This window comes from Aplidium turbinatum, chromosome 2 (genome assembly GCF_918807975.1).
Source record: "Aplidium turbinatum chromosome 2, kaAplTurb1.1, whole genome shotgun sequence".
In the NCBI taxonomy this organism is placed as follows: domain Eukaryota; kingdom Metazoa; phylum Chordata; class Ascidiacea; order Aplousobranchia; family Polyclinidae; genus Aplidium; species Aplidium turbinatum.
This window is the reverse complement of record NC_137473.1, coordinates 9,059,482-9,086,606: the sequence shown is the minus strand read 5'-3', so window position 1 is coordinate 9,086,606 and position 27,125 is coordinate 9,059,482. Positions and strand designations below refer to the sequence as shown.

Here is a 27,125-nt window from a genome sequence, read left to right as displayed (position 1 = left end):
TTGTGTTGTGTTGTGATACTCATGTAGTTGTTATCTACTGTTGTTATTTTGATGTCATTTCACCAATGCAACTAATTTCTGAATTTGAAATTAGTCAACCCTGACCTACCATTTGATGTTTGCATCATGAAGATATTTTTCATGGACAAGTCGTCATTGTGGAAGTGTAAAAGTGCCAACGCATTATTTTTTTCAACAAACGCAAGAACATGTAATGTTTGTCTGAAGTTATTGGTTTTAATAGCATGGATGTTTAACTTTGTTCAAATGCAAGAAACGAACTCTCTAGGACATTATTCCAACACATGGGTAGTTGAGATCCCAGGAGGTGAAAGCGTGGCTCGCCAATTAGCACTTAATCATAAATATTTATATCATCGAAGAGTAAGTTTACTTGAATATTTTGCAAACATTTTTTGTTTAAACTTTAATATATATGTAGTTGCATTTTTGAACAGTAAGCTTTCGGCTAGGCTATGCATGTTGCTAAGTGTTGAAAAACCAGCACCAATCTAAGGAGTTTATTTTTGCCAATTGCATATTAAGTTTTGTGTGTATGATAAAATAGATTCTTGCCTTGCCAGGCAAAACTGTTAACCTCTGTCTTAAACTGCAATCAGTGATCTATTGAACTAAGCTACCAGTATTGTACCTGTTACACTTGAAGATCAACTCTACAATACAACAATTAGTGTTTCTGTTCAATTTCAACTTTTAAATCAATTCAATTAAGTTTTTTTTATCTATTTGTCTATTCTAACATATTTTTAATTTCTGACTTCAGATTATTTTGAAAATAGATTGTTGAATAAGCTACTTGAAACATTGACAATAAATTTTGGTTATTTTACTTTTATAATGTGGCTTGCATTAACAAAACAAGCTCAGCTGCATTGGCTTCATAGCCAAATAACACGGTCAGCCAATCATGGTATAAATTTGTTTTAGAAGGTAAATTTAATTTACTTTCTATTGACAACTAATTTTGTTTTGCAGATTTTTACCAATGAAGACTTTTATGAAATTTCTATTCCAACAATAAGTAAAAGATCAATTCGTTGTAATGATGAACATCATGAAAACCTTTTAAGTCATTCTGAGGTATGTACAACAGTATGATACAACATAAAAACTTGTTTTAAGACAGGTTGAAATCTACTGCTGCTAATTATAGATCACATAATTTTAGAGATTAGAGTGTTTGTGTCTCTTGTTGAAATAAGCTAAGATGCTGTCAAGTACTCTATCACAACCCTTTTGAAAGAGGAATAACTTACATTGTTTCTGTTTTATCTATTTTTTTCTTTAATGGCTAGGTATTGTATCAGATTTATAACATTTAGAACATTTCATTAACGTTGACATTGTTGCTTTTCATTTTGTGCAGTGTTTAATTGCTCATTGTTTAAATAGAATATTTGTCACTATTGTGAGCTTTGCTGCAAGGTTCAAAGTTAAAGATGTACCTTAAAGATGTGCTGCCTGGTGTTGTCATCCAGACAGCAAAATACGTTATTTTTGCATTGATTTAATGTCTGTAGAGGTTGAATCAATGTAAAAATGACGGATTTGGTTGAGTGGGATAGTTATGTTCAATTGTTCAATGTTCATCCCTACCGCATTGGTGAGGCCTTAAGGTCAAAATGGTGTGGCTGTGCCACTGTCTGCAGTTGTTTAAATGTTTGTGTATAAATTGCAGTCGTAATTGCAGAATGGTTGTGATGAGAAATATTTGTTACTGCGCTGTGTTAATATTTACTGGTGTTAAAGTTCGCATGTGTCAATATAATTCAGAGATGTATTGATAAAACTGTCTGTCTTGTTATGCGCTATAGAGCAACACAATAGATACAGAGCTATTTTTGAACAAATATTACTAGACCTATTATTTTAACCATTATATGTAATGTTTTTAAAGTTGACACTACAAAAAAGTACTCAGTGCTCACTGCTCAGTAAAAAGCCAAGCACAGTGAATTGTGAAAAAGTTTTTAAGAAATTAGTATCTATACTCTATAGCCTGTTTGATATAGCTAACTGCTCTTGGCTGCTGCTGAGTCGGAGTCTGCCTCGCTTTCTGACCTAGTCTTGTTTTGAAACGACCCCTGTTCCATATCTAGAAAGCTAAAACCTCTATTGCTAAGGTAACAGGGATCAGTAGTCAGTAGATGTAACAGAAAATATATTTTGCACTATGTTGGTGCATCGTCAGTTCTGATAAGGGGTAATAGGGGTAAGATAATTTTATATTGTAATAGCCCTTATCAGAACTGACGATGCACCAACATAGTGCAAAATATATTTTTATTTAGTGCAAAATATAAAGCCTCACCTAAATACCGATTTATGCGACAATCCGACTATTTTGTGTGAAAATCGACCCACCCTAATGTACAGTATGTAAGCATGTGAGTCTGCTACTATTCGGTGAGTCCGATTCGGTGAGTTCCTAACCCTAAAACGGCAATGATAATTAGGCTACGGTACCCGATAATTTAAAAAAAAAAATTGAAAAAATCCCACGTTATGGGATCGGACTGACCGAATCAGACTCACCGAATCAGACTCACCGAATCGGACTCACCGAAACGGGCCATTCCGAAGCATGTAGGTGAGATGTGAGTCATTGACATTATACATATCTGATTTCCTATTGTTTTTCCTTAATATTTTCATGCAAATTGCCCTTTGATGATAGCCATCATTGTTTGGGGAAATGTCATCTAGGAAACCATTTGATGTTTTGATTCTTATCGCTGGATGTTGTCATTAATTTTAATGTAACAAATAAAACTAGAATAAAGGATGTCAATTGCCATCTTTGACAGCATGTGTTATGTAAGTGACGTCATTATATTCCTGTGATTTTCACCGTAAAAACGCTTTCTGTTGTAAGTGTTGTTACTTACGGTACCCTATTAGGCACAGACTTTTATTTTTTTTTATATTGTAATAGCAGTATAATATGTTACAAAAGAGAGAGAATTTTCTTTACTTTCCTAATTTGTTCTTTTCTAATGTTTGACTACCACAATACAAAATTAATAATACGCTTCACATATAGTAAATAGAGCTTTGTGCAATTTCTTGCTCCGGAGCTCTTCACCGTTCAGTAATGAAACAGTAGACTTTCCGGAGAAAACAACAAGAAAATGTGGTTTAAAACCATGGCTAGTTGAGCGTGAAACAAACTGTGCCTATCAATGTTAGGAAACTAAGAGTTTTTAGTTTAACATAAAAATGTCAGAGACATTAATAATACATTGCTTCTAAGTTTATACAATATTATTACTTCTTGACCGCATGTAATGTTCTGTAGAGAAAACACATTCAAACTAGTCATGCTTGACTAAAAGCGTGCTCACAAACTGGTGTTTGGTCGCTTTGGTTTGCAACCGAATTTCCCTACTCTACGATCTGTTAATTAGTTAAACTGATTACAGAGAAAGCCTGCAAGCGCCCACAAGGTATGCGTCGTAATCACCTGTTTTATGAGGTAATAATAAGTCGTTGTGTGGCTACTCTTGTTGAACCACGATGGAGATCTCGGTTTTCGAATTTCTCAACGAAGCAGGGGAAAACTTTGTCAGCTTGTTTTTAAATGCTTCATTGGATATTCATGTTATCTACTAAGGATGCCATATCTTTTAGTGTATTTGTACCAGTAATATGCTTGTTCTTCTTTGCCAACAATCCAACATGCACTTGAAAGCTGCAAGCTCACAAAGCACAGGAGTATTCATTGTAAATTTACGGTTTAATTAATAAAACAATTGTTTTTTGGGTGTTAAAAAGATGGAAGAATTTTAAGTTTGTGTCCCAGAGGTAATCACCATAATATTTTTAGAAGACCTCCTTTACCTTAACCTTAACCTTTATTGAACCCAAGCTCCTTAACCTTTCATGAACCCAGGCTAAGGTAAATGAGAGATTGGAAGATTAATATTTGTTTAAGAGATTAAAATTGTTTCGTTTGGCGTTCAGCAATGGAGCTTGATGTTAAGTTTGTGTTTCGGACGTTTATGAGAGCAAATAGTTTTATTGATTTCTTTGCTTCAATTTCATTATTTCTGAGCGAAGCATTTCTACCAAGCAACCCGAGATAGCAAATTAACGGTTTTTTACATTGATCCAACGTATGCAGACAACGTAAAAATGTTGATTTGCTGTCTGGAACTTCTTCCTATCCAATTTTTGTTGTTTACCAAGAGCGAGATTAGAAACATATTGTTTGTCAATTCATCTGTCAAGTTTCAAAAGCAATTTGTTAATCATCATATTTCCTGTTACAGTTTCGTTTCCTTCATGATCCACTAAAAAAATTCATTTCAGTTTTTTCAACATTTCTCAACTTTGAAAACGTTTCGTTTGAAATTTCTTCTTATATCAAAAACTTCCATTGCAAAACGTTTCTTTTTTAAAACGATTTTTTTTTCATTTCAAAAGGTTTGTTCTACTCAGCAAACTGACATTTGAGTTACATTCCAAATGTGATAAACCAAGATTGGCAAAGAGACTGTTTATTTGCCTTTCAATGTTAGAAGTCAAATACATGCAAACTTATATATAGGCAAGAATCACTAACGAACCTTGCGGTTTTTTAGCACAAGGGTATTGTTTGCTTCAGAATGGGTCCACGTCTTTTAGGCGCTGACAGTTAGGCGCTGGTCTAATAGGCGCGCACACTGTGGCGTCTGGATATTTAGGTGCGGAGCACTGTGGCGCCCGTTCATTTAGGTGCTATTCCTAGTAAAGTCTGTAGATTGTATCAGCTTGGCAGGTAGGGGCGTAGGGCAATGCTTTTCACACAAAATATTATATTGAACAGGAAAATATATTGTTTTGTTAATGCGTGTGCGTTGTTGGTCATGGCTTCAGTGAGTGAAGTTGCCTAAACTGGCAATGCTTTTTCACGCAAAATGTTATATTACACAGAAAAATATATGGGTGAAGCTGCTTGAACCGGAAATGCTTTTCACACAAAATGTTATATTGAACAGAAAAATATGTTATGGCTTCCGTAAGCGAAGCTGCTTAAACCGGCAATGATTTTCACATAAAATGTTATATTGAACAGAAAAATATGTTGTTTTTTTTAATGCGCGTGTTCAGCATTTATTTGTAGTTAGTCCAGGTTTGCGCCGGCGAAAGCTTTATCAATAAATTATTCAAGTTTCCGAAAATGTATGAGATTGAGTTCACTTTTAGTTAAGTCAAATAATAACTAAACATCAGTAAAAAATGTACCGTAGGCTGTACTCAAGCGGGCGGTAGGCTTGAGTGAAGAGTAACTTAGTTTTCCGTCAAAACCCGGACTAGGTTTAATAACGAGCGAAGTCTCACCATTATGCTTGCAACTTGTAGCCAAGGTGTAGCCTATATGCCCTGTAGAAATGTATTCATGTAAACAGTAGTAGAGCGTCTTACGCGTTCTCGTCACATGGCCAATCCATCCCGAACAGAAGTAATTTATATTTAATCTAAATTACCAGACATTTTTCACACAAAACTGTTGTATTTACGCGGTAAAAACATGTCATGTGATCGACGTAGACGCACAATCTTGACATCAAATGAAAGCACACATCTTCAGCTATCCGAAGATGCAAAGCTTTGCAACAAAATTTAAAACATTCTATGTACAACTAGCAACTCCAAACGGTATTTTTTCTAATTTCTAAAAAAATTAAAAATTGGCAGAAAAGTGTACTTCATTATAATTTAACTGCACCGCCAAAACTGCACCGCCATAAACTGCAAACCCATAACTGCCAAAACTGCAAAGCCAAAACTGCACCGCCATAATTGCACCGCCAAAATATTTTTTTTAATTAGCCAAAAAAGGACAGGCAAAGACTATGGATCTGCCATCATTTACATTATTTTTTTGCTTGAAATAGGCTACCTTTTAACCTTGGACGTAGGGATACTTCCTTGGTCATCATGGCAAAAATCCCAAGACGTGTGTATACGTCCGTGGTCGCGAAAGAGTTAACTAAAAATGAACTCAATAATGTTCGGAAGCTTCAATAATTTATTGATAAAGCTTTCACCAACGCAAACCTGGACTAACAACAAATAAAACAATAATAAATCAATAAAACAACAATATATTTTTCTGTTCAATGTAACATTTTGTGTGAAAAGCATTGCCGGTTTTAGCAGCTTCACTCACTGAAGCGATGATATAATTTTCTGGCAAGCTGCCAAGCTGATACAATCTACAGACTTTACTAGGAATAGCACCTAAATGAACGGGCGCCACAGTGCTTCGCACCTAAATATCCAGACGCCACAGTGTGCGCGCCTATTAGACCAGCGCCTAAAAGACTTGCTCCCTTCAGAATTCCCGTTTCCTTTTTCGAAAGTTTATTTGCTCTTTCCAGTCGAGGTAACGTCGGAAGAAATGCGAATTATCACCTGAAACAATTTGTAATTGAAAACACTTTAGAGAAACACTTTAGCTTAGTTTGCACCAGAGGAGCATGTTATTATAGAACTAAACACCTGATTCTAAACAACCTCATTTAAATTTTAGCTTCAATACATTATGCTAGATATCCTCGCCACTTAGCAACGTTGATGAAGTATTCATTTTTATTGGATAAACTAAAAGTCTACACACTACATCACCTTACTGGCGTAGTTGAGTGATGCGTTTGTGAGTGCAGTGTCAGTGATTTTTTGAAAGGTTGGTCGTAGGACTCGCTTTGTCCGTGATGTGTCTTACCTGTATCAGGTTCAGATCGTTTTCTAGAAAAGGTTAACGTGTTACGTTTCAAAGCGAAAAGCGGTATTTAAAGAGCACTCATAGGCAGTATGAATACTCATAGGCAGTATGACAGTATATAAGTGCATTTTGTTAAAAATTTTATCAAATATTAATAGGTATTTTGAGTGACCTTCCTTAGTCTGTTGATAGTATTTCTTGCAAAACAGCCCCTTAATTTGTCAATCAAAATACATAATCACGGCACACGAAGTTAGTAAAATCTCTCTGTATGGAAATTTAAAAAGCAAACCTATTCCAGTCAGCAAAAAATAATTGGTTCCTTTTTTGCATTGGTTTATTAGATTACATTAGGAGAACACTGATTTTCTGGAAATGTTCTTTGAGCTTTACTGTATTTAAGCTTTATGTAAGTTGTAAACTTTATGTACGGTACATTCTTGGTGATGGACAATTGTGTACATCCATGCCGGAGATAAAATGATAAACGATCTGATCACAAGAGAATTGCTTGCACTCTCTTGTGTAGGTGTGCCGATTTGAGCTGGTTTTGATATGTAATTTTTGCTGATATTTATTCAGATCGAAGGAACATGGCGATCTGCATCATATTTTTACCCTGTTGCAGACGCGGCGGTGCCATTTAGTTCAGGATGTTACGTCACCTGTTAGTTTGTAAGAACAATCCATGCGTTCCAACGTTGTTTCGATATTCAATCACGTAAATTTAGGTCAATAATCAGTTTTATTTCGAAGAATCATTCGATTATATGACTTATAGCATCTCAAAAAGCGTTAAAATATATTCTGTTTGTCTATTTGCGCTCATTGCATAAAACATGGTTTTGCAACAGATGCTTTGACTGAATTTAGTTAGGCACTTTGTCATACTGTATATATATAAAACTTGGAAACATAAAATGTTAGTTGTAACAATTCTTAGCTCTGCCTGAATTAGTGATTTTTTTTCCTTTTTTCATGACGCTTTGCCGATATCTGTCAATGGTGTCAAAATTCAATGGTAAAATTGTTTTAATTCTGCAAGCGATGCTCTTAATGTGAGAGAATGATAAATATTAATATTTGATGTCAAATCAAGCATAAAACATAGCTGTTAAATTTTCACTGTTTCTCCCGCCTTGACTTTTATGTCTTGTGAAAAATCGTTATGTTTCAGCCCGATCTAATATACATTTACACATAACTCACTGCCAACATAAGACAAGCAACACAGCAGATGAAAAGCAGAAAAAATACTTCAATAGTTATCGAGTTAATTGATCTTGACAGTGAATTGGAAAAGCAGGTGAAACGAATCCAATTTATATGTCCACTTTGAAGCATGATATGGTTTTGTTTTGCCATAGTGCAGTAATACGCTGTGGACGGGAATCGAACTGTTAACCATCAGATGACTTCACCACTCGCTCGTACTTCAGTTTGTGTCAACACTTGTGTAAATACTAGTGTTGTGTGTTTTATATAGCGCTGTGTCCATCCCAGGCATGCGTTATTCTCGGCCCTTTACAAAGCATTGTTTCGCGGAATTTATCAGCACCGTCAGCCTCCATGTTGTTGTTCATTGTTCCGCTTTCGTCTTCAAATTGTACTTAACTTGTCTCACCAAGTTATTTCATTACTGCACATCAGCTTTGCGAAATTTGATTGACAGGTAAAGTGGGCGGAGCAACAAATCGTAAAAAGGAGAGTGAAAAGAGATTTGACCTATGACCCTACGAACTCACCGAATGACATACGCTGGAGTGAGATGTGGTACCTGGTGAGTGTGCACTGTGTAGTGATAGTGGGGATCCTGGTCAAGCTTTACAGGTTGATTTGGCATTTATTTGCGTAATGCTTTAGCCTGCAAATCAACCTTTTTGCATCGGTTTAGCGCCGTTTTTTTTTCGCTGAGACTTCGGTCATTTGTCCGAAATGATTTTTAAAAAATTCGGTCATTTTTAATTTAATTCGGACTAGAGATGTACCGATATATCGGTATCGGTGATATCGGCCATTTTTTGAGTATCGGTATCGGCAAAATTTGGCCGATACTGTGGCCGATACTAAACACGTAAAAAAAGGCGTTTGCTGCGGATTTTCTACAGGAGCAAAGATATAATTTTTTTAAAGTAGTAACTAACGTCACATTGATGTAGAAAAATAACAACCTGTTCAAATTTTTGCTACGTCACACTCCCATGACTTCTTGCGCGCAAGTTTTAACATTGGTTGCTTAGAGTGATTCTTTCACTTAAACAAAACATTTTGTTTCAGCGGTTTTGCGTTGTTCGATTCTTAAGTTGTGTAAGGAGACTCAATTTCTCCATATTTATCATTTGTGTTTCTTTTTTACTCTCAGCAGAGTATAAAACTTGTAAAAGTTTTTCATCCATACAACGTCATGAATTAAATTATTATATCTCAAATCGGCATAATAACGTGACATCATCTAAACGTAACAGAAATAGCGAAGAGCAAGTATCACTATAAAAAAAAACACAAAAATGCAACGCAAATAGGCAACATCAAAAGACATAGATGTTCTTTGACTTGTCAGCAGCAAGTGGTGATAAGTGTGGCTGTGGGTGTGGGAGTTTGTTGCGCAGCCTACTTAGCCTACTCTGACATTGTTTAAGCTTGATGAGTTTATTACAACGAAAGGTGGAAATTAAATCACAAACTGATAGAACCAGCTTACTAAAAACAACCAAGTTACATGTTTTTTTTAAACGTTTAGCAACGTAAAAACGATGCAAAGTTATACATTTTTGCTACCTTAGTAGTCTTGGCCTGGCAAAAGCTTCTCAACCAAACGACAAGCGCCCTTAGGGGTAGAACCTTGGACATACTGATATCCAATTGAACGAACCCGAACCATCAGATGTTTGGTTGTCCGTCCAATTGTGGCCATTTCAGCATTCAGCCAGAGAGTTGATTATTACTTTAAACTTTTTTTGGTAATTACACAACAAACAAGAGCAATAGCAGTGGTGGGAAGTTGCATTTTTTCTTTGTTCCGAGAAACGCAACCTTGATGACGTCATGAACAGCGTAGCTTCTGATTGGTAAATGGTTCGTGGTTCAATGGGATATCAGTATGTTAAAGTGCCTACCGCCCTTAGGTTGCATATTACTTGTCGAATAGTTTTTGTACGACTACACAAATGACTTGGTTTACATTTTACATCTTATTATCAATTATGATTGCCTATTTGGAGAGTTTACGCAAACCCTGTATTAATTTTTCAGAAACCCCAATTATGATATCATGTTTCTTTCCTTATACCCCAGTTCTCAATCACGGTGGCCTTTCATTACTAAAACCTACTATTACGACACAACATTGAGTTGGGATTGGATTCTTGAATCTTCAAGTGCCAAGGACTTCCAAATCCGTTCATTGTCACTCATAATGACGTAATAATGCCCCCTTTGGCACCTAATGTTGCCCATTTGAAGTTCCCCTTGCTGCTCTATAAATTTCCAAATTTGGTTGGTTTTGTGGCGTATTTTGGAATTTATTTATTGTAAGCGCCAAACTTGAACACAACTAATTTTGAATTTAGGGGATTTTTTGGTTTTAGACTAATTTGTCACTGTGTCAGTCGCGGTGGTGCGACGGCTTGTGTTTTAGCACAAGATCTTGTGGGTTTTACTTTTGATCTTGTGCTTTAAGTTTTACCTTATTTGCATAAAACAGTAAATGTAAATAAACATGTAAATTAGGTAAAACTTAACATTTGATATAATTACTTGCAAATACCAAAATTGCTTCTTTTTGTAACATTAAAGTATCGGCCAAAATATCGGTATCGGCCTAAAAAAGTGATATCGGTATCGGCCAAAATATTGGTATCGGTACATCTCTAATTCGGGCATTTTTTGTGATGAAATCGAAAAGATTTTCTTTTTGCGCTAGTTTTGTATTTGCATGTAGCCTATCCCACGCAGTAAGCGTAAGACATTAAATCAACGTTTGAACACTGTTTACATCTTGTATTTTCGATTGACAAAAAAAGTGTTTCTTTGGTATAATAATTATTAAAATCGGCACGTATACATTTTTTTCTTGACACTTTGACCAAGTTCACTTCAATTTTTTACGACATTCTGCTAAAAATGTTGCCAATGACCAAAAAAAACTGGGTTCAGTGCCTGCAGACGATGAATCAATGTAAAAAATGACTGGTTTGCTCTCTAAGAGTTGGCAGCTTAACTTTTATCTTTAGTTTGGTCCCTACCGCATTTTGACCACCATACAACCAGCTTTACCATCTATCAGCTGTATTTCATATGTACACCGTCAATTTCCGGGAAGCAAACGTCTCAGACAACAAATCAGTCGTTTTTTACGTTGATTCAACGTCTGCAGATATTGAATCAATGTAGAAAAACGACTGGTTTGCTGTCTGGGGTTAGCTGTGCACTGAAATCGCTTACAAAATAGAATACAATAAAGTTTCGATACATGCGTTTTCTATTCATCAGTTGGCAACGGAAGTTTTCTCATTTTCATTGTTTTTTCATTTGCGAGATGTTAACGAAGTGAAAATTTCAGCTGTGGTTGAGTTGTTTAGTTCCGCATTTCTAGTGTTCAAATTTGTTCCCCGGACAGCAAATCAGTCGTTTTTTACATTGTTTCAACATCTGCAGGCGTTGATTTGCTAAACAGTCTGATAATAAAACGTCTGATTTTCTATCTGAGTTGATGATGGACCCATCTTTTTTACCACTGGAACTGCAGATTTTTTATCACTATCTTAAGCGCTTTGTATTTTGTTCCACGAACGTCAGATAGACGTGGTATTGTGCAATGTCAACTTATTTAACCGCTTAGCTTCCAAAAACTACACCAAGCATGAACGTCCAAAAGGCTTGGCAGGCCGGCTACACCGGGAAGAATATATCGGTTACGATTCTTGATGACGGAATCGAACGCACACATCCAGATTTACTTCAAAATTACGTAAGTTTTAAGTAGCTGCGATTTATTTTGATTATTATATGTGATTTTTTTATTTTGGCCTTTTTTTCACATGAAAGCTCTTTTCTTATCCTTTTTTATTTCGAAGTCATGATGCATCGTTGGCTTTGAAGGAAAAGAGATTTTATTTTAAATCTAACCAGCAAATCTTGTTTACAATGGTTCAATGTCTAAGTTTTCAGTCGGCTGCATTGCCAAGTGGTGAGAGCCCTGGTGGCTGTTGTTTCTTTTTGCTTGACATTGGCAAGTTGTGTTAACAGATGAACTGCTGCGATATGCCATTTTGCAGTTACAGGCCTCGCTACATGCCGAGTCTGTTTTTGTTCTCATTTAAAATATTTTTTATATTACATAGAGATCCGGTCTTACAATGCTGTTTGTATTTCAAGCTGCTGTTAATTTGAAAAAAAACACTTGCACTGAAAAATCATCACTCGGAACAAGTGATTCCATATTTTTTTTTAGCAATTAATTCTTTCACAGGACCCCCTTGCTTCCGGGGACATAAACGGCCATGACAACGACCCATCACCTCGTCTGAACCCAAGCAACGAAAACAGGCACGGCACCCGCTGCGCAGGAGAGGTCGCAGCTGTGGCTAATAACAACATCTGCGCTATAGGAATTGCTTATAACAGTAAAATTGGAGGTTTGTAGCCGCTCTAGCCAGCTAACTTACTCTTTTTTTTTTTACTTAGATTCAAGGTCTGCAGACTGAATTATCTGGCTGGGCTACTTTGGGTGGTTAGGTTACAATAAAGTTATTGTCTAAACATTTAGCCAACAGAATTTTTTTTACAAAGGTTGCTAATTCAGAAGGTCCATGACTTGTTAGTAAATGTATTACGGTGTATCCAGACAGCAAATCAGTCGTTTTCTACATTGATTCAACGTCTGCAGACGTTGAATAGGTCAATGCACTGGGTATGCACTTACGCTCGTACGTTTCGGCGCGAGTCAATTTGAATGCGGACTTTGTTGCGTTCACAAAGCCTGTTCATTTTTTTGAAGTCATTGTTGTGGTACCAGCGTTGTTCACAATCACATCATTCTGTTCCAAGAAAAACGTTGAAAAGGCGTTTCTAATTCCCTGGGGCGTTTGCGTCATCTTATTCCACAGAACAACGTTTTTTTACGTTGTTCTTCTTAAACCTTAACGTGTTTGGATTGATTTCATCAAGCGAAAACCATAATAAAATGCAGTACATATGCGTATACCGTTTTAACGGATTCCAGTTTTGGTTTTTGTTTTATCTTTTGGAACTAGATGTTATTTTCATTTTGTTTATCTTGTGATGTTGCAGTGTAACACTCATTAATCTGCTACATCACAACATCAGCCTATTTTAGCTGTTTCAAAACTGTCACGGAGGAATAACATAAAAAGCCACGATATTACTGACACAAACGCCCATCCAGTCCGAAAATCCGTCGACTTTACGTCTGCAGACGTTAAATCAATATAAAAGCGATCGATTTTGCTTTCTTGCCTGTTTAACAAGTTACGTTTTTTTACCCATGATCAGAATCATTGGTGTAACAAGGATTACAGAACTTGCATATTAAAACCGGTTTGATTCTGCCTTAAATGAAGACTTTGTACAACGTCGTCTTCTCTAATAGTCGTTCAGTGATACCAATGGAGTTTGTTTTGTAATTAAAGCAAGACTTTAATCGTTGAATTTTGAAACACTTCCATAATGTTCATAAATATTTGAGTTATAATTAGGCTCATAACAAGATGATCTTAACTTGTCCTTATGATCTCGATAATCAGAGCTGATATATAACCTCGCCGATACGTATAAACATTCGTTGACTAAACCATGTAGTTATTAGGTGTTATGTTAGCGCTGTATATTATTTAAACAGCATGCCTCGCATTAAATGAAATTTAGAGCCAAAAAGCCCATCAATTGGTAATCAATTGTGTAACATTTATACATAATAATTTATACTTAAATATAATAAATAACATAATAATTTATTATAACATTTATACATGTAACTTTTAAACATAAAACTACGTGATGAAATTGATATTTTTCACTTTTATGTTTGTAATTTGACGTTAAATCAATGGGAGAGATATATTTTGTTACCTGGGGAATATTATTGAACTGTTTTCAAACATTGAGGTTTGAGAGTCGCTTTTGGACAAAGCAAAGTGACAAACGACTGTATTGGCCGCGTCATTTCCATCTCATGGTGCCCTTCGTCACTTACCTTAATGGCATGCCTTGAAGTGGACACGACGGTCGATGTCTTTGCTCTCCCATTCACTTAATTAAAATTTGCTTTCATGTAATCTCAATTTTGGCCACCCTGCATTAGGCTGGACCCTGCAGGCCTGCATACGAAAAACACCCCTGGAATTGAGCAATCAAGCTTTTTGTACGTTTAACATGCAGTTATACTGGTTAATTAAACCAGTTAATTGGTAATATCTGTAGACCGCATTCTTCATAATTTGCAATATCGGTAGCTTGTACTCTGTAGTTTTTACAAAATGGACTACGAGGTTACACGCTACGCCGATGTCGTCGTGTGAGCCTCTGGGGCCGAGAGTCTATCCTTTTACCACCCCAGATTCACGATGTTCCCGGACTACACTGGAAGGCTACTAGAGAGCAGCCAGTAGCAGCTACGCCAATAATCGTGTATAATAAATATTTTGACTCTGAGGCTATTTCATTGTGTGGTGGGGTTTATAACACCACATCCTCCAACAACACTTTCTCCTCCAAATAACTTTTTCCTCCAACAACATAGGAGTTCGGATGTTGGATGGACAAGTTACGGATGCTGTAGAAGCAGCATCCATTGGATTCCATCCAGAGCATGTAGACATTTACAGCGCATCTTGGGGCCCTGATGACGACGGTAGGACAGTGGACGGCCCAGCTAAAATGGCACGGAAGGCGTTTCATAAAGGGATTACTGAGGTACGTTTCATGTGCACTGAACTGCTGTGGTTGGTTTTCTTGCATTTGCTAATTTTTAAAAGATATCAATAAAAGTAAAACAGTACGTTTTTATCAGTACGTTTTTGTGTTGTGCCATCGTTGCTGAACAGGTTGTGTTAACCTGTTTTAGCCACCTTGATAAAGTCAGTCGTGCTGACTGACGAAACGTCGGAAATACAAAAGCTAGTTATCATCTTTAACATCAGGAGGTAACCTAGTAAATAGTCACCAGAAGAACGCAAATTACTTTTATTAGATATCAATAACTTAGCAAATTGCTAAATATTGCTAAATTGTTTCGACTTTGAAGTTGCTGTAAACATTAGAAACACTTTTTTTCTTGCATTAGCTGCTAAAATTCAGTGTTGTATGATCTGACACATTACTGAAGTGCAATTATTGCGGTTTAGGAGAAAAAAAGTTACAAAAAATGTGTAAAAAAACAAAGTATTGATATTGCCAGCGTTTTACTTTCAAGACATTACTTTCTGTTTTCATTCAAAATTTCATTCAATTTTCAAAACTTTCTGTTTTCATTCCGATTCCACTCATGGTTTTACTTGTCATCCCAGATTTTTATAATTTATTTTATGTTTTTGTATGTTTGAACACTCTTTGCTCGTTGCGAGAAGGGGCTCTGATTTTACCACTTTTGAGCCACTGTGAGTGGTCCAGGTTAAATTTCAAAGCCGATATCAGGCAGCCAGTCTGTAAGTTTGTTCATCCAAGACACGCAGGCTAAGTTTGAAATTATAGTGTTCAATTAACGTTATATTTTTGATAGCTCGGGTCGTATTACTAATTCGCATTCACGCTCAACAACTTGTTTTTTCGCAATGCGCATGTAATTATGGAAATTTTCTATTTCGATCACTTTAATCTAGCAGAAGCAGCTGTTACTTGTAAGATTACAGGTTTAATTGAAGCTCTCGTCACTAGGTTATTATCTAAGGTTTGCATAATGAATGCTCCTTTTTCAATGAATTATTGATTTCTGGTAATTTCCAAACTTGAAAAACATTGGTTCAAGTTCTCCAACTTTTGTATCGCTAACCAAGCAAAAGAAACTGTTGTTTGTTACTTTTATACTTTCAAACACTGTAATTAAAACAACGTGTCAAGTGGAAAAACATATGACGATCTGTCAAAGTTATTGACAGTGATCTTCCATGTGTGGGTGTAAGTTTCACAGCACACCTCATTCGAAGGTAGTTCAACTTGACATCTGAGGGTTATAGGCTTGATAGACCCACTTTTCCATGAATTTTTAAACAATGACACCAAGTACCAGATCATGACAAGTATCACGTTTCTCATGTCACGTAATGAACAAAATGCATTTGAGCTTTCACTTTCCGTGAACAATTTATACAAACGCAAGCAGTAAAATTTGAAACAACAGCAATCAACCTTAGTAGACCCGGCGCAAGAATATGAAAATAAAGCGTTTGTGAGAGGTGGGCATTGGAAGATCTTTGACAAATTGCGATTCAATTGTTTTTCATTTTAATGCATAAAATAAACAAACGTTTCATAAAATAAACAAACTATGGATCTTGAAGTAGCAAAACAAAAAAGGAAGAGTTTGATTTCACATCTGCACTCTGCAGACTTTGGAAAAAGGAAAAATTCCTGTTTAACAGTGCCCTAGCTAATATGTTTTACCGGAATTAAGCAGTTTATGACTTTCGTTTCAAACCTTCTCATACATTTTAAACTTTGCCAATACCAATTCAACAAATCCCGTTCAATTGTTCAGGGTCGCAACGGTAAGGGTTCAATATTCGTGTGGGCATCTGGCAACGGGGGCCGCAGGCAGGACAATTGCAATTGTGACGGGTACACTGACAGCATCTACACCCTCTCGATCAGCAGCACGACCCAACGAGGTACCAGACCATGGTATTCTGAGTCGTGTTCCTCTACTCTCGCCGCGACTTACAGCAGTGGTTCCCAAATGGACAAGCAAATTGTAAGTTTTAAAAGTGTTCAGCTTAATTTGCATCAGTAGGGCGCATCATGTTATTTAATTTGAAAGTGCTTGTTGCTGTTTGGGATGATTGCCATCTTAACAACTTATCGTACGCAACATACTTCTTTACTTATACAACATCAACAACAACATAACATCAACCTGAGAAAACTACGATGCTTCGGACTCATTGCAAGAAGCAACTCATTGGAAAATTTACTGTTAGCTGAGAAGGTACAAGGCAAACGAATAAAAGGACGACATGTTATGAAATATTTTGACAATAGCAAGCAAATTACATGAGTGAAAAGCATGTCTCATGTGAAATCGATTACATTTCGTTGGCTAGGTTACTTCTTTTGTAAATAGTATTTAACAAAAATTAAGGGAGTGTCTGTTGCAAATTCAGCTTTCCTTTTTTGCTTGTTCGTTACCACAAAGGAAATGATTATGATGTCACAGGTGACTACCGATCTGCGTCATGGATGCACGGTCAAGCACACTGGAACATCAGCGTCTGCACCACTGGCTGCTGCCATATGCGCGTTGGCCCTGGAAGCGAAGTAAGTGATGCATGTATGTTTTTACAGTGTACTTTATTGGAACGGAAAAAATAGCCTGGAATTCCAGCTGATGCACTTATACGCGTTTTTTCAGCCAGAAAGCCGATTATGTGTTACATTGAATTATCGTCTGCAGACGTTAATTCAATATCAAAAAGACTGAATGCTGACTGAGTTGACATGCTTCTCTCATTGGTTTTAACGCATTGAGTTACTTGACAGCTTAAGCCGCTTTTGGATAAGGACAGTTCAAAGTTTATGCCAGAGCTTTTCGAACAGGACCAACAGGAGTCGTGGCTAGTGTGAAATCTGTTTCACAGCTTAAAATGTTTTAAAATCCTAACAAAGTCTATCTAGATATAATTAAAGCCATTATTTTTCGTACCCTCATTGTCTGAAAATTTTCTTGTAAATTTACAACCGATACAATGCTAATTTGTTATTGTTACATGTCATTTTACAACATTTTTTTTGGCATTCATCGAGACATCTAGGAAGATACTAAAGTTGGAGGCTCTCCACCGCTCGTAACAAATCTTAAAAATTCTATGCTTAAGTTTGATCATGAATCTTAAACTCTTGATGTTTGTCATTGCTTGAGTCGATTGGAATACTCGCATTTACTCAACGCCGCAATAGATCAATGTATATTAAAAGTTTTGAATACCTTTGGTGAAATATCCTCAAGAGGTTTTCATCAAAGCCATTCTACTGACATGGAAGTGATTTGTTGTAAAAAAAAAACATTCGGAAAATCAGTATTATACCACTACAACAGTCTATCATGGGCTTCAAAGTCGTGTCCCAAGACGACCGTTCACGTAGTAAAGTCTTTATTTAAGGTCACGTCCTTATTGGATCTGTCTTTTTAACTTAAAGCGCTGTTATGCCGTGAACGGATAATGATTAATTTAATCATAAGGGGTCTGCGAATGGAATTTCTTTGAAAAACATGTAGCATTATTGCCAGATACTCACCAGTGACCTTTAGTACCCCTTCAAATTCTGCAGAATTTTTCTAACTTTAACTGCACCAAAATGTGCTTTCGACCTTTATCTGTTTTACTTTTTTTTGCTGAGAAAAAAGCTTCCAAATTTTTCCCAATTGCAATTTCGTTTCCTCAACAACCTTCAAATTATGGAATAATTTTCCCATCTGGCAACAGTGCTCTTAGTTTCTTTTGCTGTTACAGTCTATGCAATAAACTGTAGTGCGACAAATCATCTTTGTTCTACAATTTGCAAACTGGCTGCTGTAAGGGCTGTGATAACAATCGTCATTTAACATTTTTATGTCATAAATTAGGACTGTAGTGTAGGGTCGGAAGGATTTGGAGTCGTTAAAAAAATCCTGATCAAAAAAAAAGATCCTGAGTCGGAGTCGTTAAAAAAAAGCTCACTCCGGTTTCATACAAAACGATAAACAGTAAAATTTTGTTAGCAGTCTTCTTTCAAAGTATTATTTTTTTTCCATATTGAGCTCTTTAAATTCGCCAGGAAATAGAAGTGTTTGTTCTTGTTAGTTTTTACAAAAGTCGCCATTTCAATTTAACGTAAAAGTAAATTTTAAAAAAGGAAAAAAATTAAAAAAAAATCTGGCAACACTGATTCGAGTCGGTCAGTTGTAAACCGACAAGTCGGAATCGTATAGACTCCACAGCTCTGTTATTAACTGTAGTTCGATGAAGTGTCGTAGTATAGCGTTAAACGAATTTTGCATGTAATTCTTCAATAAGTAACTTCTCCACATAACTCATCACAGTCCCAACTTGACATGGCGAGACATGCAGCACTTGGTTGTACAAACTGCCAAATCAGATGGTTTGGATGCTGGAGACTGGATTACAAACGGGGCGGGCAGAAAAGGTGAATTTCAAGACCTCACTACGGTTTTGTTATGTTTCTGTTGAATAAAAAATGTAAATAATGAACTTGATTTTTCATTTTTATATTGCTTACGTGATCTAAGAAGCATGGCTGTAGAAATGAGTTAATCTTTTTAGTTTTTGATCATTTTATATGATAGTGAGTTTTGTATGCAAGTTGACACATTTTTGTATGATTTATTAATATGATTATGATTATTTTTTCTGGTTCATACGTCATAGATAGGTGCACGTTATACTGCCATACTGATGTAATAATACAAATCATATAGTACTGAAGAATTTTTGTTGATTTTACAAGAAACCAATTAAAATAATTTTGTACCATGCAATATATTATAAATTTGAAAGTATTCAAGACGCTGTCAATTGTGATCCATCTAAATGAAAATGTGATTTCCTAAGGTAGCCTTATAACTTAGACCCTAAATAGAGCAGGAAGTTAAATTTTATGAAGAGATTAAATTGTCAAAGGCAAACGAGCCTATACAACATCATGTGTCAACACATGTCTCCAATGACCTGTTATTAAAATTTCATCTCTTTTTTATCGTTTTTTCTTTTTTGCCTTTTTCTTTAAAAAAAAGAGAACTATTTTTTTCATTTTTTCTCTTTTAGTCAGCCACGCTTTTGGTTACGGATTGATGGATGCCTACGGCATGGTGACGAACGCTCGCAACTGGACTACTGTTCCATCACAACGTCGGTGCACAAAGTCGGTTATATCGGATGGACAGACCCCAAGGGTCCTTTCTTCAACATCTCCTATTGTTGTCCCTGTCCAAGTAAGAACAAATGACTAAATCAAGGGGTATGGTTTGTAAGGCGATTGACTTCACACATAACAAAAATCAACTTCAAATAAATCTGCCTTCACGCATAGAATATGGAAGATGGCATGAATTGCTCTCATTTGCACATGGTGGTCTTATTTGATAATGAAATACTTATACCATTTATTAAAATATTGTAAGTCTGTTCGAAATTATTTTTATCTGCCCTTTTTTATTTGAAACTGCCTGTTCTTTAAATGAGAAACTGGAGATTATTTGTGTCATGGTTTATTTCAAATGGTATGATGGTAAAATGATTACATGTACAGTGGAGTTGGACCTACTTGAACAATAAACGTACGTCAAACTAAATAGCTACTGTAAGTTATTTTGTATATCGACCTCATATGCTAAAACGTTTACCGTTGGTTTTGTGAGGAAAAAGAAATAATGTTAAATTTTATAAGTTGATAACCGTTAGACTTGCACAAATGTACAACCCATAATTCCGTTCACTTTCACTTCTTTACTTTTATACCTTGGTGGTGTTACGGGAACAAACCAAAGGTCCGCTTTTGTTCAGTAGCACTCCAGTGCTATTGAACAAACAGCGGATAAACACCTGGATATCTGGATAAACACCAACAAGGGTTGTAAAAGCACACAAAGACGACGGCGATTTTAAGTTTGTATAATCCTTAGAAGAATAAGAAATTTCAAGAGCCATGAATGACGACATGCATATCAAATGATGCATTCCTCCTCTTCCAGGTCGCGTCCTGCGATAATAATGAGGGCATGGTGGAGAGGTTGGAGCATGTCCAAGCGGAGCTGACTATACGCAACGAGCGAAGAGGAGACTTGGTCATTCACTTGACCTCCCCTGCTGGTACCAAATCCGAACTGCTTGGCCAGAGGTTATAGCTTCCAATCTATTTAGAGCTTAAAAATAATGGCATCATAGATTACGTCTATAGTAACGTATGACCTGCCATCTTTGAATAGTCACAAATAAAAGTATTGCGATTTAGTGTACAAAGAAAAATGTAGTTTGAAGATGAAGCAGCATAATCTGCCGATTTACTAATCGTTGCATGATACATTGTTGGCTCATGTAATCCTATGATACCGTTAGAGGTTGATGCGAAGATTGTTGCTTGCCTTTGCGTCCACTTCATCATATTCTTCAACTGCATGAGCCTAAGTGCGATAAAAAAAAGTAAATATGCCCCAAGATAATCGTGCAATAACCACAAGTTAATCATAACAGATTTGTTTATTTATATCGATAACATAATGTTAATATAAATGATATTACGGGGTATTAATGTATTGGTGTAATTAGTGGTTTAATTAAAATACTTTAATTAAAACAAAAATAGTCAAAAACCAGGCACGAAAACGTGACTCTTGTATTGACAGAATGCACCCATTGGTCACCTCTTTCATAAAACTTCGCATTAAAACAACGTACGCTATATTCATACCAATGACGTTGAATATTATAGCACCTATGCTTTCTTTGCGAGCAGTTTTACATTCGTCATTTTTTGCATCATGGATTTTATAGTAGGATTCGCCAGTACAAACACCTGAAGAGTCCTTCGAAAAAGTGTCGCTTTTAGCCGAATTCTATAGTATTCTTTTTTTCATTATTTTTTTTGCTGTATTTTCATCTTCACCTTTTATTTTACTTCCTCCAGGAGACAAGATCTTACTTCCCAGGGATTCACAAAGTGGGCTTTCATGTCGACTCACTTTTGGGATGAAGACCCACGAGGAAGATGGTCTCTAGAGATACGTGATTTGAATCAAAGATCTGTGTCTGGTGGGTATCATGGCATATATAGACCTGGTATGGAGCCTGTGAAAAGTACGTAGCAGTCTTGAAACACCGGTGAGAAGGTTTCAGTTTCGTGGATTTTCTGGAGTGTTAATCGAACTTCAAATCGCTGGATTCTAATTTTAAAAGTAATATTGTGGATTGAAAAGCTTAGTGGATTTTCTAAAATTTTAATCGAGCGTCAAATTACGGATTCTAATTTTAAAACAAACTCGGTGGTTTGATAAGTAATTTATGTTTTCCTTTGCTTTTTATTTGTTTTTTTGAGATAAAGAAACTTTTACTAATGCATGATTTTTCTTAATCACAGTGTTCGATCAGATATTAAGTTTTACGTCTGTTTTAGGAAAAATACATTCATGTATTTATCATACAATACATATCTGTGTATAAGTCGAATCATTCCTTTTGTGTTGGCATAGCGTATAAATTTTAGTCCCAACCGGAAAAAACATCTGTTCTTTCTCGGTATAAATTCGCCTTCCATGCTTCATGCTGGAAAACAAACTACTCGCCACAATGATGTACTTGGTCACCTTCGCTGCTCTCAATAAAATCCGATCGTCTTCCTTTGAGTTGAAGATTCTATCTTTTTACCACCCCAATAATTGACTTTGTTTTCTTTGACTGCACAGTTGCGCGACAGGAGAACGTGTATAGTTTCAGCGCAGGCCGGTTCCATTTGTTAGAAGGGGGATGCTGTAGTCTTTGATAATGTAGTCTGCTACTTAAGACTATACTCGCAGCCGCAGGAAGACGCCAATTCCTGGTAGACCTATCAAATTTAACCTATCCGAAAAAACATAATGATGATGAGTGGCGGTATAAGTATCGATAGAAGCCATAAGACGCAACACGTCCTTTCCGCTTCTGTTTCACCCAGAAGACAAAAGTTAAAATTTTGTACATGTATTTGTATCTAAGACATGTAGATGCACATTGAAGTTGCTTTTGAATATTCTACGCTTTAATACTTAGGATTTCATGCCGCATCACTGAATTTCACTAAAGATCACTGCTTAATTTATTTTGTACACTGCAGGCACTTTGTCCCTCTACAACCTCGTATTGTACGGGACGAAACACACAGACTGGCCGGAGAAGGCCAGCTTAACAAAGCAAACGACGAAAACTAAAGGGCCACCTAAACTGCAAACTCCAAAACCACTTAAACCCATCACGAACAAACCGCCATTCAAATCTACGACCAAGAAGACAACAGCGATAAAAAGTATGACTTTAATTTTAGTTTATACAAGCTACGTTTGAGGTTGTTGTTGAATCAATTACCTGACACTGGATAATCTTATTTGATTTTTACTTGAAAAATTTATATTGTTTTCTAAAAACACCGAAATTCTGCCTGTAATGTCACGTGATAATTAAAATAGCACCAAAAGGTAGATTGAGAAATATGACAAATTTAGCAATCTCGAGATTTGCTTCGAAGAGTCTTATTTTCTGCAACTGTTGGAGAACATTAAAAAGAACAACCGCACAGTTACTCTTAACAAACACTTCTAATCTCTTCTGTGAAGATGCTTGGATTATACTACTCCTTGGACATTCTTCCTTTTGCTTTTTGCATTTTCCAGCATCAATTTTTGGTTCCTCTTCCTCTGCTGCGTTAATCTTCCTCATCTCTTCGGATTCTCTTGTTCCGCTTCTCAATTTTTCCGATCCCATTTCTGAAATCTTTCTTCATAGTTTTTGAATATTCCTTTCCCGTATCTCAAACCATCTAGGATTTATTTCCAGACCCTCTTCTTTGACCCTTCTGACCTTCTTGGATCATCTTACTCTGGTTGCTCTCCTGTCGTAAAACGTTGATAATTCTGTCCCATTTCATAAACTCTCTTGCATTTCAGACCTTTTTGCTAGCTTCGAATGTAATATTCAAATCTTAATGCTTCTTGCAGGTGCTGATCCAAACTGTCAAAGACCTGCTGACGCTAAAAGCTGCTTGGGTAAGCAATTTTATATTTAGTTGTGAGAGCACAACATTCTACTTTCTGCATCTTTAACATGTAAAAAAAATGGTCAAGCAATGTGCAAGTTATGGGTTTTTAATGCTTAAAAAGTTAAACTGTCGCAATCTTTGTTTGTCATTGCATCCATCGATACATGTCGTTTGCATAGCGCTTCCTTGTATAATGTATGGCCACTAACCTCAGATATCATAAAACCACGAAAATTTTTTTTTATTTTAAACTGCCATAAACTTTATAAGCCTGTAAAGTTTATTAAACAGCATTCTTTATTGATGTCAGAGATACTGTGAAGTGATACACAGATTTCTTAAATCTTCGCATTGTTTTATAATATATAACATTTTACATCAGTTCCGATGACTGTCTTTGTAAAGCTTTATGTGCTCCTACAGTGTTTCATTGACTTTTACTGCAGTGGAACTTCATAAATTTATATCGCTGTGTACGTAATTGTATCCCGTTTAATGATAGTTCTTCTCCAATAATGAAACTCCTGGATAGCGATATTTCTACAGTAGGCCATATGCTGGATTTCTAATGTGAAGCCATAACTTTTAACCACAACATACATTTGGTTTACAGTTTAATAAGCTCCAAGAATGTAATCATAGGCTGCTGTTTAACTAACGTTTTAATGATTCAAAAAATACTAAGATATTTAATACTAAGATTTAACAATACCATATCTTCTAGTTATACTTGGCCAAAACTTTCATGTTTTGAAGAAATTTTGGTAATGCTGTTGTTGTTGTGCCACCACACGTCATCGGATAGCGAAATGATGTCATCATTGCGTCATCGAAAGCAAGGGTCGCATAGAAACTGGTTAAGCCATTTCCACATCGTTTTGCATGACAGCAGGATTTGCTAATGAGTGATTTCACTTTGGGTGGTGATTTTGAAAGTCATAGCCAGAAGCTTTTTCCGTTTCCTCAGAATCAACAAAAAGCTCTTTTGATTTGTTTCGGTGATAAACTTGCGTTATTTATAAACCTAATGAAAACGATAACAATTCTGCAATTTTTTTCAATGCCTGTTCGGGCATAAGTGGCATCGTATGCCTGATACTCTCAAAGCTAATAGGCACCTCACAGTTTTCATCCTTATTAAATTTGCACGCACCTATTTCAATAGCAGCACGATTCTTGCATGAGCCTGTTCACTAACACGCACTTTCACTTGCATGGAGTTAGTTGTCCGCAAACCTATCAAACTTAGTTCTTGACTTAACTTTCGTTGATGACTTTTCAAAAGAATCATATTTGCTGTGCCCAGACAACAAAATTCGTCATTTTTACATTGATTCAACATCTTTGGCATACGTCAAACAATGTCAGACAATGTTGAAGTCATGTGAAAACGCAACTTTTTCCGTCTGGATTGCATAACTTTATGGTAATATACAGTAACAATATGTTTTGATGTAGATCTGTTTGCGTTGCTCTCAACGCTTTACAAAGCAGACAGTGTTAGTGTAGCCATATAGAGGCACAACCCAGACAGCAAATCCGTCATTTTTACATTGATTCAACGTCTGCAGACGCCAGATTTGCTGCCTGGGAACGAAGTACATTATTATCCTGAATCCATTCGTTTGCTTAGTTCAAAGCAAGAATTATACTCAGTTCCACTTTAAAAGTCTTTGGTATGACCGGACAGGATATCGAACCCATGTATACCGATTCAGAAGTGGACACTCACTCAGCTTTTCTCAACAATCATTCTTTATATCTGATACATTAAATACTCTTCTACCAGCACAAAAATCCACTGGGCGAAAGACTTATTGCAGTAAGGTGGCTAGCTTCTTTCCATTTTGCCTACATATGTATTTTTTTTTGGAAAAAAGGATTTCCCTGAACAACGTAGGAACCGAACTTAAGTTTGAAGCTTAGAAAGAGGGGGTGGTGTTAACCACTACGCACTTTATTCAAACTATTTGAGATTATCACTTCACATTTAAACAGCGACGTTAAAATACACGATTACGTAGATTTAACGAACCTTTATAAAACAAAGTCAAATTATTTCTTTTACGGATTGCTGTGCTTTTGGTGCTTCGGTGCTTTTGGTGCTGCGGTGCTTTTGGTGCTGCTGTGCTTGCAGGTTCTTAAAACTTATATTAATTTCATTTGTTTTGGTGTTTAGGCAACTTAAGGTCAACTTTTTTTCTTGAGCCTTTTTTTGTGAAGCGGCATGTTCTAATACACTTTTTCCTGGTCAATTAAAATTATATCATTTTATTTTAAAATTTAGATAATCTGGTGTAATTTAATTGCGATTCTGCACTAATCACTGAATGCGGCCAAACCAGGTTTCAGAGCAATAAATATTTCGTCATTTTATGTCAATTCCACGTCTTGTAGATGAAGAATTGGTTTTGAAATGGTGAAATTTTTACTGTAGGACGTTCAAATATCATCGACGATGACAGTGGTGGCTCAAAAGCAACGCAGTCCAATACCCTTCAAGTAATCTGTTTGTTTTTCCTTTTTCTTCTGCTATGGATGGAATCTATCGACTTGGACAACTTCGTTCTGCCGTGCTGACCTTCTCAATTCCCCGTCGAATGAAATTTGTTCTCGATGCCAAATTGTCGTCCATGTTGCCGTTTTCATTGTACATCAATCGCAATCTATTGTATGGTGCAATGGTTGGTATTAAATATACCTTGCTGCTGTTTTTAACGTTATTTACTCGTGGCTTCGGTTATGTCACTGTGCTGGTTCTATTTTATGGCTACTTTTTGCATTTTTTAACGCTGCAAAATTGATGTCAATACATTCAATTACTTTCTATTGTTGCTTAAAAATAGTGTGCCGCTTACCGTTCATTTTGGACCCTGTAACTGGCCATTGCGTCGGGTCTTGCGGCCCTGGCCGTTACCAGGCTTATGAACGAGTGAACGATGCTGGAGAAAGGAAAAGAACGGAATCGTCTCCCTTTGAGGAGGAATCGCAGTTTGAGATCACGGAAGAAGAAGTTTACGAAGATCGGGAGCGTTTTTATAAAGGGTTCGTGTGTCGGGATTGCCCGCTTTATTGTCACAGCTGTTCAGGTCCACTCAACACTGACTGTGTACAGTGTGTCACCGGTGCTACATTCCGCAAAAGCGACTCTTTCTGTGTCCCGGTTAACCCCGACATCCTCCCCGGGCCCAGCGGGAAACAAGACACTCATAAATTCTTCTTGCTCGCTTTGATTGTTCTTGCATTGGCAACTGCTCTATTCGCGATGCTTTTCTACTTCTGTCATACCAGAAAAACACAATCGTCATGCTACGGTTCTTCCAAGATCTCGTACAGGTATCTTCCCACTGGTGATGGAGCTTTAACCCGTTTGTATCCAGAGGATGACGGTTTGGAGTATCACGACGAGCCCACAATGTCAGACCTTGCCAGGGAAAAGGTTGAA

General features: G+C 36.5%; 1 protein-coding gene across 1 annotated transcript; it reads left to right on the top strand.

The window, feature by feature from the left end:
• Window positions 1-26,470, top strand: LOC145765467 (furin-like). Its single transcript, XM_082577292.1, has 15 exons — window positions 1-384; window positions 997-1,101; window positions 8,403-8,510; window positions 11,571-11,699; window positions 12,201-12,366; window positions 14,490-14,662; window positions 16,443-16,655; window positions 17,118-17,218; window positions 18,981-19,084; window positions 19,723-19,889; window positions 20,649-20,794; window positions 21,581-21,750; window positions 22,763-22,951; window positions 23,640-23,687; window positions 26,118-26,470. The coding sequence occupies exons 1-15, from the start codon at window positions 127-129 to the stop codon at window positions 26,258-26,260; spliced, it is 2,220 nt and encodes a 739-aa protein (XP_082433418.1). The 5' UTR covers window positions 1-126; the 3' UTR covers window positions 26,261-26,470.
• The last annotated feature ends 655 nt before the right edge of the window (window positions 26,471-27,125 follow it).

Bases quoted from the DNA above. Each gene is read 5' to 3' on its own strand.
- LOC145765467 (XM_082577292.1), top strand. From the start codon at position 127: ATGAAGATATTTTTCATGGACAAGTCGTCATTGTGGAAGTGTAAAAGT. The intron at 385-996 runs GTAAGTTTACTT...TTTGTTTTGCAG, and splicing joins AATATTTATATCATCGAAGA to ATTTTTACCAATGAAGACTT. The intron at 11,700-12,200 runs GTAAGTTTTAAG...ATTCTTTCACAG, and splicing joins CAGATTTACTTCAAAATTAC to GACCCCCTTGCTTCCGGGGA.